This window comes from Chiloscyllium plagiosum, chromosome 19 (genome assembly GCF_004010195.1).
Source record: "Chiloscyllium plagiosum isolate BGI_BamShark_2017 chromosome 19, ASM401019v2, whole genome shotgun sequence".
NCBI lineage: Eukaryota > Metazoa > Chordata > Chondrichthyes > Orectolobiformes > Hemiscylliidae > Chiloscyllium > Chiloscyllium plagiosum.
Window position 1 is genome coordinate 1,301,735 of NC_057728.1, and position 14,260 is coordinate 1,315,994.

The window sequence follows — 14,260 nt, forward strand, 5'->3', positions numbered from 1 at the left end:
CCCCACCCTCCTCTAGCTTATCTCTCCACGCTTCAGGCTCTCTGCCTTTATTCCTGATGAAGGGCTTTTGCCCGAAACGTCGATTTTGCTGCTCCTCGGATGCTGCCTGAACTGCTGTGCTCTTCCAGCACCACCAATCCCATATCCCTCTAAACCCTTCCTGTTCATATAACCGTCCAGATGCCTTTTATATGTTGTAATTGTACCAGCCTTCATCACTTCCGCTGGCAGCTCATTTCACACATGCACCACCTTCTGCATAAAAAGGATGCCACTTAGATCCCTTTAATATCTTTCCCCTCTCACCCTAAACCTACGCCCTCTAGTTCTGGACTCTCCCATCCCAGGGAAAAGACTTTGTCTATTTACCCTGTCCATGCCCCTCATGATTTTATAAACCTCTATAAGGTCACCCTTTAGCCTCCGACACTTCAGGGAAAACGGCCCCAGCCTATTCAACCTCTCCCTATAGCTCAAACTCTCCAACCCTGGCAACGTCCTTGTAAATCTTTTCTGAACCCTTTCAAGTTTCACAACATCCTTCCAATAGGAAGGTGACCAGAATTGCACGCAATATTCCAAAAATGGCCTAACCAATGTCCTGTACAGCCTCAACATGACCTCCCAACCCTTGTACTCAATACTCTGAATAATATCCTTCCTATGACCAGGCGACCAGAACTAGCAACAAGACTCCAGTAGAGGCCTCACCAATGTCCTGTACAACCTCAACATGACATTCCAATTCCACATGTCTTACACTGTCTGCCAGCAAAATGCTTCATTCTCTCTCTTTCGTTTCCTCCAGACTCTGAAGAGCAGGTGGCTGCTTATTCTTGCAAATGTCTCAGCAAAGGTTCAGATAAAGTGCAAGCAACCATCAGATTTTTAATGCATGAGTGCATTGGCGTTGAATCAATGATGGAGTACCTCTTATTGGAGTGACCCAATTTTTCTGGTGTTTTCTGAACAGGTAGCAAGTGGCCTGATGATATCTGTGGGCATCTACGCAAAGACTGCATCTGAGGGAGGTAAGCCTTCAATAATGACTGCGTAGATCTGATCCTGTATTGATCTTTAACAGGAATATGTCATTGTCTGCGAACACTCTCCATGATAACTGTTATGCCTCTCTATCGGTGATAAACACTATTCTGGTGAGTGACCCCTAAATGCTCTTGGTCTTTATAAATTCCAAATGCTGTAAAACCTACACATTCTTTCAACTCCCATCATTTGCAATTAAAGAGGTTTTCTCATCCATTTTGAAAAGAGAACTTTTCACCTTCAATGGATGGAAAGAATGAAGCATGTTAAGGTGATGCTGGATTGTACCATTCAGTTTGTCCACTTACAGGCTAGATCCTGCCTCCCCAGCTCACTTTTGTCTTAGAGATCATTCTTAAAGTCTATCTCTTTCAGCAGGTTTTGGGGGTCTGTCCCCAATGTCTCTACATGACACACTGTGAAATTGTGTTCACTGGCCCGTTATTCCCCAGCCCTTGTTCCCAACACCCTCCCCACCCTTCCACCCATCCCCAACATCTAATACCTTTAACTTGTCCAACCCTGCAATCTCCACATCTATAACCTCTCCAGAATGTTGTGTGGCCCTGCTTCCAGCCTTAGAGGTAATCCATCCTTCTCCTTCACTCTTACTTCGGTGGCAGAGCCTTCAGTTTGTAGTGAGAAACGAACCTCCTGACTCCCCAAAGGCTGTCTACCATTTATAAGGCACTGGTCAAGAGTGAGATGAAATACATCCCACTTGTCTGGATGAGTGCAGCGTCCACTCAAGAAGTTTGACACCATCCAGGACAAAGCAGCCCACTTGATTGGCACCATATCCACAAGCATCCACTCCCTTCATCACTGATACTCAGTAGCAGCAGTGTGTATTATCTACAAGATGCACTGTAGACATTCACCAAAGAGCCTCAGACAGTACTTTCTAAACCCAAGACCACTTTGATCTAGAAGGACAAAGAATGCAAACATACAGGAACACCACTGCCTGCAAGACCCTCTCCAAGCCACTCACCATCCTGACTTGGAAATATATCACCGGCCCTTCATTATTGCTGGGTCAAAATCCTAGAATTCCTTCCCTAAGGGGCATTGTGAGTCTACCTACAATGTACATGAACAGCAGTGGTTCAAGAAGGCATCTCACCACCACCTTCTCAAGGGGAAACTAGGAGCAGGCAACAAATGCCAACTCAGCCATCGATAACTGTGCCCCAAGAGTGAATTTTTAAAAATTCCTTTGCTGTTGGAGATCTTTTTAGACCTCTTTGCTTCTCTACCCACTCTGAAAACCCTATCAGCACCCAGCTCTTGAGCGAAGTCTTCCATTGTATCACCTATCCTCTCTCTCCCTCTGTCAATTGGGATACTCTCTCTAATAAAGCAGCAAAGAAAACTCAAGATTCTGTTTTTTGTAAGGAAAGTGACTGTGGCAGGTATGCTGTTTTGTAATAGAGCAGTGTCTATTTGGTATTCAAGTACTCACCACTGGCAGCATATGGTTGGGAGGAGTTTGCTAGTACCATCTGAGTCTTAATGAGAAGAGGCTCCTATCTTAAGCATGATGTAGTTTATTGCCTAATAACAGGTAGGTACAAGTTACATTAGACCAGTAGATACAGTTGGTAAGACTTTGAGGAGACCAGCGAGATATCCACCAGATCCTGAGGTGTTTTGCCTTATTTCCCAACTAAGCCTATTGATGACTGTAGTTTAATGCATTAGCCCTTTGAGAAGGGTTTGGATAGGACTGTGGTGTTAAAAGTAGAAAGTAGTTAATTACAATACTCAGGCAGAAGCTGAATACTTACCTGTAGAAGCACTCTCATTAAGTATTTTGCATTTTTTTTTACTGTTTCCGGTTTCACATGAGTTAGTTTAAAGCGAGTTTCCAATCTAGATTGAGTTAGATAACCCTGTGTACCTTCGACAATGGCTGTCTCAGTTGTGTACAGATCATTGTGAATCTTCTCTTTACTTTTCAGATGCAGTGGATTCTCTGATAACGGATCCCGCATTGATCCTGATCATTGTAGGATGTTTAATGTTCTGCATCACTTTTCTAGGCTGTACTGGAGCACTGCGTAATAATCAAATTCTGCTTAAAATTGTGAGTCCTTACTACAAAGGTAAAAATGTGCCTGAACTTAGAAAAGTCTGAAACATTGTCAGATGTGCGCCTAAAATGAGTCTCAATCCTACACTTGGGTGGCAATTATTACAAATTGTTTCAAACTCCATCTCATTCAAATCCTACCTTTTCACCGATGTCCTTAATAAGGTACCATGTTGATGGATGTGTAGTCATGGGAATTGTAACACAGACTGCACTTTTGTAGCACATCAAAGCAATTGAGTACTTCAGAAGTGTTACTGCTATAATGCAGTAGCCTACCTATGCATACCAATCTCCCAAAAATCAGGAAGAGACAATGAATAGATAATGTGTTTTTAGGGTCATTTGTTCAGGGATAAGGGGACCTGAGGGTCAGCCTTCAGTATCAAATGTGTGAAGGGCTTTCACAGTCAGCAGGAATCCCTTCGCCCACTGGATGATCAAACCATGAACAAAATGTAGGGGAATGGGTCTGGGTTGCTTTTCAGAGGGTCTGTGTGGACTTGTTGGGCCAAAGAGCCTGTTTCCACACTGTAAAGTAATCTAATCTAATCTAATCAAGGGACTCAGGATACCCAGTACAGGCTCAGCCATCAATCTGAAGGAGCTGCATGACTAGGTATCCATTGTTTCCCACCCATCCTGCCAGGAGCAAAGATAGTGGTGCCCAGCAGAGGTCTCCAGAGCAGACAAATGACCTCATTGAACTCATGAAGTCACATTGTCATTTACAACACTGAAGACGCTATTGAGTCTATACTAGCACCCTCACAATCCAGGCAACTCCACTCTCCCTCTTGGTCTATACAACTCAGCAGCTTTATTTCCTGAAAGTATCTATCAATTTCCTTTTGAAATCATCGAAATCCAGATGTAAAGGGCACAGGTTTCTGCTCTTCAATTACAACTTTTCAAACAGTTGACCATTAAAATCTAAGTACGAGAGGTCTAATATCCTCCTGAACCAGACGTAACCTTGGGTCTTGAGCATACAGGAGTTGTTGCTGCTGAGTTTAATAATTGTAGCTTTTGCTGATCTGCACTGTATAAACTGAGACGTGTGTCTTTATTGACAGTTTATGGGATTCCTCCTGTTCATCCTGCTGTTTCAGATAATAGGTGCTGCACTTGGCTTCATATTCTCCAAAAAGGTAAATTGAATATTTATTTATTTTTGTCTTTCCCAGCTGTTCCAAAAGAGGAATATGGGTGTAGGGAGATCTGAAACACAGAGTGATTGTTATGTGCATGATCGACTATCCTCAGCATCATAGAAACTCTACAGTGTGGAATGAGGCCATTCAACCCATTGAGTATGCAGCAACCCCAGCCAAATCTAACTCTGCATTTCCCATGACTAATTAGATTAGATTCAATTCCTTACAGTGTGGAAACATGCCCTTTGGCCCAACCAGTCCACACCGACCCTCTGAAGAGTAACCCACCCAGAACCATTTCCCTCCTAACACTAAAGGGCAATTTTAGCATGGCCAAATCATCTGACCTGCACATCTTTTGGATTGTGGGAGGAAACTGAAGCACCCGGAGGAAACTCACACAGACACGGGGAGAATGTGCAAACTCCACACAGACAGTCGCCTGAGGTGGGAAATGAACCCGTGTCTCTGGTGCTGTGAGGCAGCAGTGCTAACCACTGAGCCACCATGATCATCCCTGGATACTATGGGCAATTTAGCATGGCCAACCCACCTAACCTGAATGTCTTTTGACTGTGGGAGAAAACCAGAGCACCCACGGGAAATCCAAGCAGACATGGGAGAATGTACAAACTCCACAGAGACAGTTGCCCGAGGCTGGAACTGAACCTGGGTCCCTGGCACTGTGAGGCAGCAGTGCTAACCATTGAGCCACTATGCTGCCCAGTTTACAGGGATTAGAGAAATGGGGGAGAGCACAGGAATGGAGCTAACTGGCATGGACTAAGCCCTGTCAATTCTTTGGCCTTGGCTGACGATAGATGAGGGTGCATTTTATCATGTCAAGGGTTAATGTTGTTATGTAAATAAAATAGCTTACATTACCAGTGGGAAGCGATATAAGATCATATGATTACTAGGGATGGCCCTCTCTAGCAGCCTTCATGGAAGAGGGGAAGTCCTGTATCTAGACAGTGTTTATAAGGCTTCAGTACAAATAACACCTTTGGTCATATATGGAAAGATCACTGCAACGTTTACTAGCCTATCTCCAGGACCCAACCATAGAGTGTACTCTGGTGCTCAGTCTCCATCTGTTGAAACATTCAGGAACATGGATGCCAATGGCATTGGTTGCTCTCCCAGTTGAATGGGCTTCCTCTTTGTCAGAGTTCAGGGTTGCAACAGAAGATCTCAAAGCTCTCAAAATGGCTGCTGGAAATCTGAAACAAAGGCAGAACCTGCTGGAGAAAGTCGACAGGTCTGGCAGCATCTGAGAGGAGAGAAAGCAGTGTTAATATTTCGGGTCCAGTGACCCTTGTGCAGAACTGGTTCATAGCATTTTCTCTCCATAGATGCTGGCAGAGCTGCTGAGTTTCTCCAGAAAATTTATGCTTTTATCCCAATTCTCTCACTGTTTCAAAATCACGTTTCATACCATTCATTCACTTCAGGTTGAAACGAAAACTGTGGCTTTGTTCAAGAAAGGGATAATCAGATACAGGGATGACCTGGACCTGCAAAATCTGATTGATTTCATCCAGAAAAAGGTATTGATGATGCTGTGACAGTGCAGTGTGTTCTGGTTATACATAACCTGTCACTTAATGAATAGTTTTAATTCAGAGGAATCCTTGTCCCATGATGCATTGTAATTGAAGAGTGTCAATGCTGAAAAAAATTAAAGAGTGCTCATCTAACGACTCACTTCCCATCTCTTGTGCCAATTATTAAAATGAACTTTTCAATTGGAGAAAAATGAGAGTTGATAAAGTGTGGCACTGGAAAAGGCACAGCAGGCCAGGCAGCATCCGAGGAGCAGGAGAGTCGACGTTTCGGGCATGACCCTTCTTTAGGATTGAGGAGGGGGGAAGGGGGTTGAGAGGTAACTGAGAGGATGGGGGTGGGGGTAGGGGAATGGTAGGCAATAGGAGAGCAAAGATAGTAAGTGATAGTGATAGGTCGGTAGAAAGGATGGAGTGGCTAGGTGGGAAGGAAGATGGGCAGGTAGGTCAAAACAAGAGGGTGGATCTGATATGGGATGGAGGAAGGGGAGATTTGGAAACTGGTGTATTCAGTGTTCGTGCTGTGTGGTTTGAATCATTAACTCACTCTTGAGGCATTTGGCAGCTGCCTAGAACTTTGTCTTTGACATATGGATGGGCGTTTGTATGTAAAGCAAGTCCCAAATTAGTTCCCTGCGTAAAGATCCACAGCTCCAACTACAGAGGAAATCCCCTCCAGAGATGGTCCAAGATATTAGACATCAGCAAGTGTCATATGTTCTGAAGTTGGGGGCTGAGGTACGCTGATGGGTGAAGATGGACAGTGCATGTTACCACTTATCTCATCCTATACCTCAACTGGGTACCAATAATTATCAACGTATAGGTCGACCTAAAGCCCCCAAAGATCATTCCAAAAATGAGAATCAATTAATATGCTGAGGATCAAATATAAACTGTTGATGTGGGTGTGAGTTGTCACCTTTGCAAAAAATAAAAAAAACACTGATATTTCATATTTAATAACACTCTTCATTAAAAGTTGGAGTTAAGATTCCTTGAACCACAGTAAAAGGATTTTGAAAACCGTCAAATTCAGCATCTCCAAATGGAATTCATTCTGAGCCATTTGAGCTCTGGTGTCCTTGTGAGGATCTGAACTTGGATCAAATCTGCTACTTTCGGTTTTACAATCATCCTTTCACAGTAAATCAGCTTCTTCTCCATCTACTGACTCAGACATCCCCCACTCTCTGGTTGATCTGAAGACAGTTTCTGCATGAACAGCATCCTCAGTTTGCTGATGAAACTACACGAAATGGGTCAGCAAGCATACTTCCACTCTTTATTCCCCATCGACCACACCCCTATTCCATTCCGTGTGAATGTTATCCTGGCATGGCTCATTAAGGCACCGATCCAAAGATGGCACTGTGGACATTAGACCTCCTGCAATGTGGCTGTTATTTCTTCACAGTCTACTATTATACGGGATCTGAATATGTCCCACCTTTATAAGTTACATTCCTTACATTGGAATGCCTACTCAAGTCATTATTGAATGATAAATTCACTCGATCCTCAACTATCCAACTATTGTCATGGAGATCTACAAATATTCCTGCAGGAAACTTGTTTTTTTTAACAAGCTGTTGGCTATAGAAGTTCCCAAGGCTTAGGCCTTGTCTGTTCACCCATGCAGCCACTGACCATCGAACTAGTGGAGTGTGACTAGGACCGAGAACTGGATAAACAAAGGTTTTCCCCATTTCTACAGGAAGGATAAATAGGCCAATACAGTGAAGTAGCATTGTATATAAAGGATGGGGTCAGTATTATTGTGATGCTAATCAATTTACACCCTGCTCCGCCCTGCCCTCATCCCTCATTCCTGCGTACTGATCCTATCAGATACTGGTAACCTTTGAAAACTTCAGAAAATAACACAGTATAGAGGAGATCACTCTCTACACTGTCTGCATTGGACAAGAAGTAAAGCCCTTGTTCTGTCTCCCCAGATACTATAGGACTTCAAGTGCAGATCCCGGCACCTTTTTAAAATGGTTTGAGAGTTTCTGCCTCTACTCTGCTTCCATGTGTGACTCCCAGAATCCTACCATACTCTGGGTGAAATAACAACTTCCCTCACCACTTCACTAATATTTCAACCTATTACATTAAATATTCACCGTGAGTAACTGAGCTCTCCAACAGGAACAAGATGTTATCTCCCTCTGTATCCAGGTTCCTCACAACATGAGCACCCCAATCAAATCTCCTCTGTTCCAATCTTTCCCCATAACTGCACTTCCACTTTCACAGGGTAACAAATCTCCTCTGTACCGTCTCCTGTCCAATTCCATCCTTCCATGTGATGGGGTGACCAGAACTGCACACAGTCCCCAGGCTGTGACTGAGCTCATTATTTATACAGTTCCAGTATAAGCTTCCTGCTCTGAAATTCTGCACTTTGGCTGATAGAGGAAATGATGCCATTTGCTACATTAGCGAGAATACTGATGTTTCCAGCTTCCTTCATTCATCTACCCATTTGTCTTCTCTCCCCACACTATGGTCTTCCCCAAAACCGTCTTCACACCTTTCCATTCCACAGTTTGGCTGCTGGGCATGTCAAAACTCTTGGGTGATTGCTCCAAGTTGCTGGTTTCTAGGTCCTTACGTCTTCATTGTTGTGTGATGTTGAGTCACTGGAAATTAGTCATTGGCATTGAGGCCTTGCAGTCATCTCTGGCAGATCCTCATCCTCTGTTACAACCCAAAATAATTTTATCCCATAAAGTGACTGTGCCAAAGGGCTTCTGCTCTGAAATCTTTGGTGGCTGTAGAAAGGATATTATCAAGCTAGAGAGGGTTCAGTAGAGATTTACCTGGATGTTGCCAGGTATGGAAAGTTTGAGTTATGAGGGAAGGCTGGAAAGGCTGGGACTTTTTTCACTAGAGCGTAGGAGGTTGAAGGGTGACCTTAAATAAATTTATAAAATAATGAGGGGTATAGATAGAGTTAATGATAGTTGTCTTTTCCCGAGGATGGGGGATTTCAAGACAAGTGGGCGGAGAGAGATGACTTCAAGACAAGTGGGCACATTTAAGGTGGGCGGAGAGAGATTTGAAAAAGACATAAGAGGCAATTTTTTTACGTAGAGTCTGAGTTGTGTGTGGAACAAACTTCCTGAAGAAGTGGTGGATGCGGTTACAATTACAACATTTAAAAGACATTTAGATGGATGCAAGAATAGAAAAGGTTTGGAGGGATATAGGCCAGGAGCACGCAGGTGGGACTGGTTTAGTTTGGGATTATGTTTGGCATGGATTGGTTGGACCGAAGGGTCTGTTTCCATGCTTCATGATTCGATGACTCTGCAGTCTCAGAGTTTGATTTGGCTCATTTGTATCCCTGGTGATGATATAAAAATTTCTGACAAACTTTCAAGACCCATTCTGATATACGTTTCCCAAGATCAGACCAGTGGCTAGTTCCTGTCCTCATGGTCCAGTTGGGCTGTAAAAAATACCCTATGCTGAATCTGTAATTTAATGTTAATAGACTAATTAAATGTGGTACTGTCTTTTCCCAAACCCAGGAACCATGAATTTTCTTGGTCTATGTCTTGAGGCACTGTAGTATGGCGACTTAAACGCTTTTCAGTGTATTTTCTTTGTAAAAAATACAAGTGATGTTAAATTACTGTTGTTATTACAGTATTTCCCAGCATTAATGCATAAAAGCAATCATTATTGACAAATTTTACTGAGAGTCAATCTTCTTCTAGAGAAGTGCATGATGCATAGTTTTAATTTTGCCGTTTTTACCTTTCTTTCAGTTCAAATGTTGTGGGGTGTCTGACTATAGGGACTGGTCTTCGAATGTGTACTTTAGTTGTCAGGATGACAATCCCAGTCTCGAGCGATGTGGAGTGCCATTTTCTTGTTGTATCATGAACACTGGTGAGGTGAGTAGGAGTGATCCATTGCTGGTCTAGAACCATACAACACGGAAACAGACCCTTTGGTCCAACCGATCTGTGCTGACCACAATCCCAAACTAAACTAGTCCCACCTGCCTGCGCTTGACCCAAATCCCTCCAAACCTTACCTATTCATGTACTTACCTCAATGTTTTTTTAACATTGTAATTGTGCCCGCATCTACCACTTTTTCTGGAAGTTCATTCCACATAGAAACCACTCAATGTGTAGAAAAATTGCCCCTCCTGTCTTTTTTAAATCTTTCTCCTCTCACCTTAAATATCTCGAAGTCCCCCACCTTAGGGAATTGCTACCTATCATTCACCCTATCCATGCCTCTCATGATTTTATAAACCTCGATAAGGGCACCCTTCAACCTCTTACACTCCAGTGAAAAGAAGTCCTGGTCAATCCAATTTCTCCTTATAACTCAAACCCTGCATTCCTGACAACATCCTGGTAAATCTGTTCTGAAGCCTTCCCAGCTTTATAATATCTATGGAAAGATTCTTTCTTAATGAAGCATTGTGGGGTGGGGGTAGGGGGGAATAGTGGTAAGAATGTGAAGAATAAAAATTAATTTCTGAATAAGAAGCGTGGAAAGCCAAGAGGTGATGGTGGTGTGGTGGTAATGTCACTAGGCTAGTAAGGGCTAAAGGCCCACGCTAATGTTCAGGGCTCGAGCTACAGCACCTGATGGAATGTCTAGTAAAGATCTGGAGTTCAAAGCTAGTCTCAGTGATGATTAAACTGTCCCTTATTAGTGTAAAAGTTGTCTTTGCCCATAGTGTTCAGGGATGTGTAGGTTAGGTGCATTAGTCAGGGGAAATAAAGGATAGGGGAATGGGTCTATATGGGAAAGTCTTCAGAGGGTCAGTATGGACTCCTTGGGCTGAATGGCCTGTTTCTGCACTGTAGGGATTCTATTCTATTCTTGACAGATTAACTTTTGGGAAGGAAATCTGCTGTCCTTATCTAATATGGTCTATGAAATAATTCCACAGAGGCCAGTATCCCATCACCAAGTCACCCTTTATTTACACATGGAGAGTCCTTAACACTGATCCAGCTCTCTCAGAACCAGCTGTCAGAGTGAACAAAATGTCTGACACTCTTGTCTATATCTGTCAGCCAGGGCTCCCTGATTGGGGCTGTCAACCTGTTCCAATCAGGGAACTCGTATTCTCTGAGGTCCTCCTGGCTGACCTCGTTACAATCACTACAGACTGCATGTGACTGCAGATGCACAGCAGTGTGGTTAACTCTGAAATGGCCCAGCAAGCCATTCAGTTTCCTCCAAGGTTGGAAATATCCAGAACAAAGAGTAATCAAATTAAAATCAGAGCCAAACCCCTTTGGAGCAAAATCACAAAACATGCCATTCAAACAGGGGAGGTAATGCCTAGTGGTATTATCATCACTGGATCGTTAATTTAGAGACCCAGGTCATGTTCTGGGGATCTGGGTTTATATCCGGCCAAGGCAGATGGCAGAACTGAATTCAAGAGAAAACCTGGAATTAGGAGTCTAATGCTGACCACAAATCCATTGTCAATTATCAGAAAAAAACCCATCTGGTTCACTGTCCTTTAGGGAATCCTTACCTGGTCTGGCCTACCTGTGACTCCAGACCCACAGCAATGTGGGTGACTCTTAACCTCCTTTTGAGCAGTTAGGGATGGGTAACAAATGCTGGCCAAGCCAGCAATGCCCTCATCCCGTAAATGAAAAAAAAGACAGAGGGTAGTGCAAATCTGGGACTCTGTCCGAAAGGTTGTTACTGAAGGATAACTGAAGCCTTCAAAGGCTGAGCTTCACAGGTCATTTTATTTGAGGAAGAGCATGTGGAGGCTGAGACAGCATAATGTACAAATCAGCAAGATCCAATTGATTAACAGCAGCACACACTTGAGGATGAACCGATATGGGCCGGGTTCTGGCAGGTGGGACTGGGTTGGATTGGGATATCTGGTTGGCATGGACACGTTGAACCATAGGGCCTGTTTCCGTGCTGTACGTCTCTATGACTCTATGACTGACCTATTCATGTTGCTGTGTTTGTTCCCAGGCCGGTCTTCTCTCCTCAAAACTTTGACTCAGGCTATTTGACATCAGCTCAGTTCAACAAAGCTCTGTTCACAGAAAAGCAGCTTTTTTTGGGGCGGGGAGGGGTTATTATTAACTTCTGAAGAAGGGTTGCTGAACCCGAAATGTTAACTCAGTTTTCTCTTGAGTTTTTCTAGCAATTTCTGTTTTCATTTCTGACTTCCAGGACCTGCAGTTCTTTGGTCTGTTTTTCATTACTGGGGGTCTGTGTGGTTCAGGCAATACATTTCTCTCACTCAGGTTAGCTCGTGTAAAATGTACATGGAGGAGAGTAAAAAGACACGCGTGCCCCTGCTCATGTGGTGATTAATTGAGAATTGTCAGCAGTAAGGACTCTGTGATCTTGCTCACACCTAATGACCTGCCAGGGACCTGACTGCTATTTTCACCCTGACATCTGCCCAGTAAAACAGTGCTAATCTCCAAGCGAGCCGAAAGCTGCAGGCATCAAGAACTAGAGAGATTTGACAATGATTTTAAAATGGGCGAAAGTGAGGACTGCAGATGCTGGTGATTAGAGTCAAAAGTGTGGTGCTGGAAAAGGACAGCAGGTCAGGCAGCAGGTGGATAGAGTCGGGAGTAATGGTGATAGGTGGGAGAGGAGGGTGGAGTGGATAGGTAGGAAGGAAAATGGACAGATGGGATAGGTCATGGGATGGTGCTGAGCTGGAAGATTAGAATTGGGATAAAGTGAAGGAAATGAGGAAATTGGTGAAATCCACATTGATGCCATAGGGTTGGAGGGTCCTGAGGTGGAAGATGAGGCGTTCTTCCTCCAGGCATTGGGTGGTGAGGGAGTGGAGGTGGAGGAGGCCCAGGACCTAAATGTCCTCGGCAGAGTGGGAGGGGGAGTTGAAGTGTTAGGCCACGAGGAGGTGGGGTTGGTTGGTGTGGGTGTCCCAGAGATGTTCTCTGAAGCGCTCTGCAAGTAGACATCCTGTCTCTCCAGTTTAGAGCAGACTGCATCGGGAGCAACGGATGCAGTAACCTAAGAGCCCAGGTATTCTCCTCGTAGCCCCACAAAGAAACCTCAGGCCAGTAAGGCTGTGCACCTCACTCTTGAAACCACTCTCCACCATACCCAAAGGGAAAAAGGAAAATTAATAACTTGCTTGTTTCCTGAAGAAGGGCTTATGCCCGAAACGTCGATTCTCCTGTTCCCTGGATGCTGCCTGACCTGCTGCGCTTTTCCAGCAACACATTTTCAGCAGCTGCCTTTGAATCTTCCCAATGTAATCACCAACGGACCTGTTAAATTAGCCCCACACCAGGGCCAGGTACCAGCAGCCAGGGGCTATGCTGGGAAGCCTAGGAAAAGCAAGATTTTCTAATTTTGCTGAACATACACACCTCACAAAGCCCTACTGGATGCTGCCTGACCTGCTGCGCTTTTCCAGCAACACATTTTCAGCTCTGATCTCCAGCATCTGCAGTCCTCACTTTCTCCTCAATTGTATAGGAGTTTGCTTCGACCTCGAGTATTGTGTGAAGGTTTGGTCTGTTTACCTCAGGATGGATATTATTGCCATAGAGGCAGCAAAGGTTCCCCAGGCTTGTTCCCGGGATGATGGGACTGTCCGTGAAGAGAGATTGGGCAAACTGGGCCTGTATTCTGAAGAATGAGAGAGGATATCATTGAAAGCTATCAAATACGTCAAGCGTAGATGCAGGTTTGATGTTTCCCCTGGTCAGGGAGCCTAGAATAAGGGGACTTTAATGTAAACATGAGGAGGAGGATGGATGCCACTTTTATCTGAGAAGAGGGAAGTTATTTTTACTGTGAACCTTTGGAATTCTCTACCACTGAGAATTGCAAAAGCTCAGTGTTTGAGCATGTTTAAGGTTTAATAGATTCCTGATGACAGTGGTGTGCAGGTTTATGGGGCTGGGAGAGGTAAATAGCATTGGGGTATTCAATCCGTCATAGCTGCGGCAGGCAGGATGGACCGAGCGACCGACATCTGTCCCTGGCTGACATTTCACAGCGTTGGGATCACAGTCTGAAGTTACCTTTCCACCCAATAAAGTACTCGTCTGAGCAGTTGCAGTGTGGGAGGTCTTGCAGCTGATTTAGCCTTTTTCTCAATGATTGTTGGATGATAAACATTACAGGTAGCTCCATGCTTCCTGATGTGAAACCGTTTCTTGTGAGACCCCCATCCCCCCCCCCCCCCCCCCCCCACCACGTGGGCCGTAACCCATAGTGGGATCACAAGCTGAAGGTCACAGGCTCTGAGTGAGCAATGGAACTAGGACTGGGTGCCTTTGAATCTTTGAGGAGAAAGTGAGGTCTGCAGATGCTGGAGATCAGAGCTGAAAATGTGTTGCTGGAAAAGCGCAGCAGGTCAGGCAGCATCCAGGGAA

General features: G+C 44.3%; 1 protein-coding gene across 1 annotated transcript in view; it reads left to right on the forward strand.

Annotated features, from left to right (window-relative positions):
* The window catches only part of zgc:113223 (uncharacterized protein LOC541424 homolog), a gene marked incomplete at its 5' end in the record, with an annotated part of 29,250 nt that overhangs the window by 10,364 nt on the left and 4,626 nt on the right, over window positions 1–14,260 (forward strand). Inside the window, 5 exons of the mRNA XM_043708918.1 lie at window positions 974–1,031; window positions 3,012–3,136; window positions 4,219–4,293; window positions 5,754–5,849; window positions 9,647–9,775. Of these exons, the coding sequence (XP_043564853.1) occupies window positions 974–1,031; window positions 3,012–3,136; window positions 4,219–4,293; window positions 5,754–5,849; window positions 9,647–9,775 (483 nt within the window). The remainder of the gene's footprint in view (window positions 1–973; window positions 1,032–3,011; window positions 3,137–4,218; window positions 4,294–5,753; window positions 5,850–9,646; window positions 9,776–14,260) is intronic.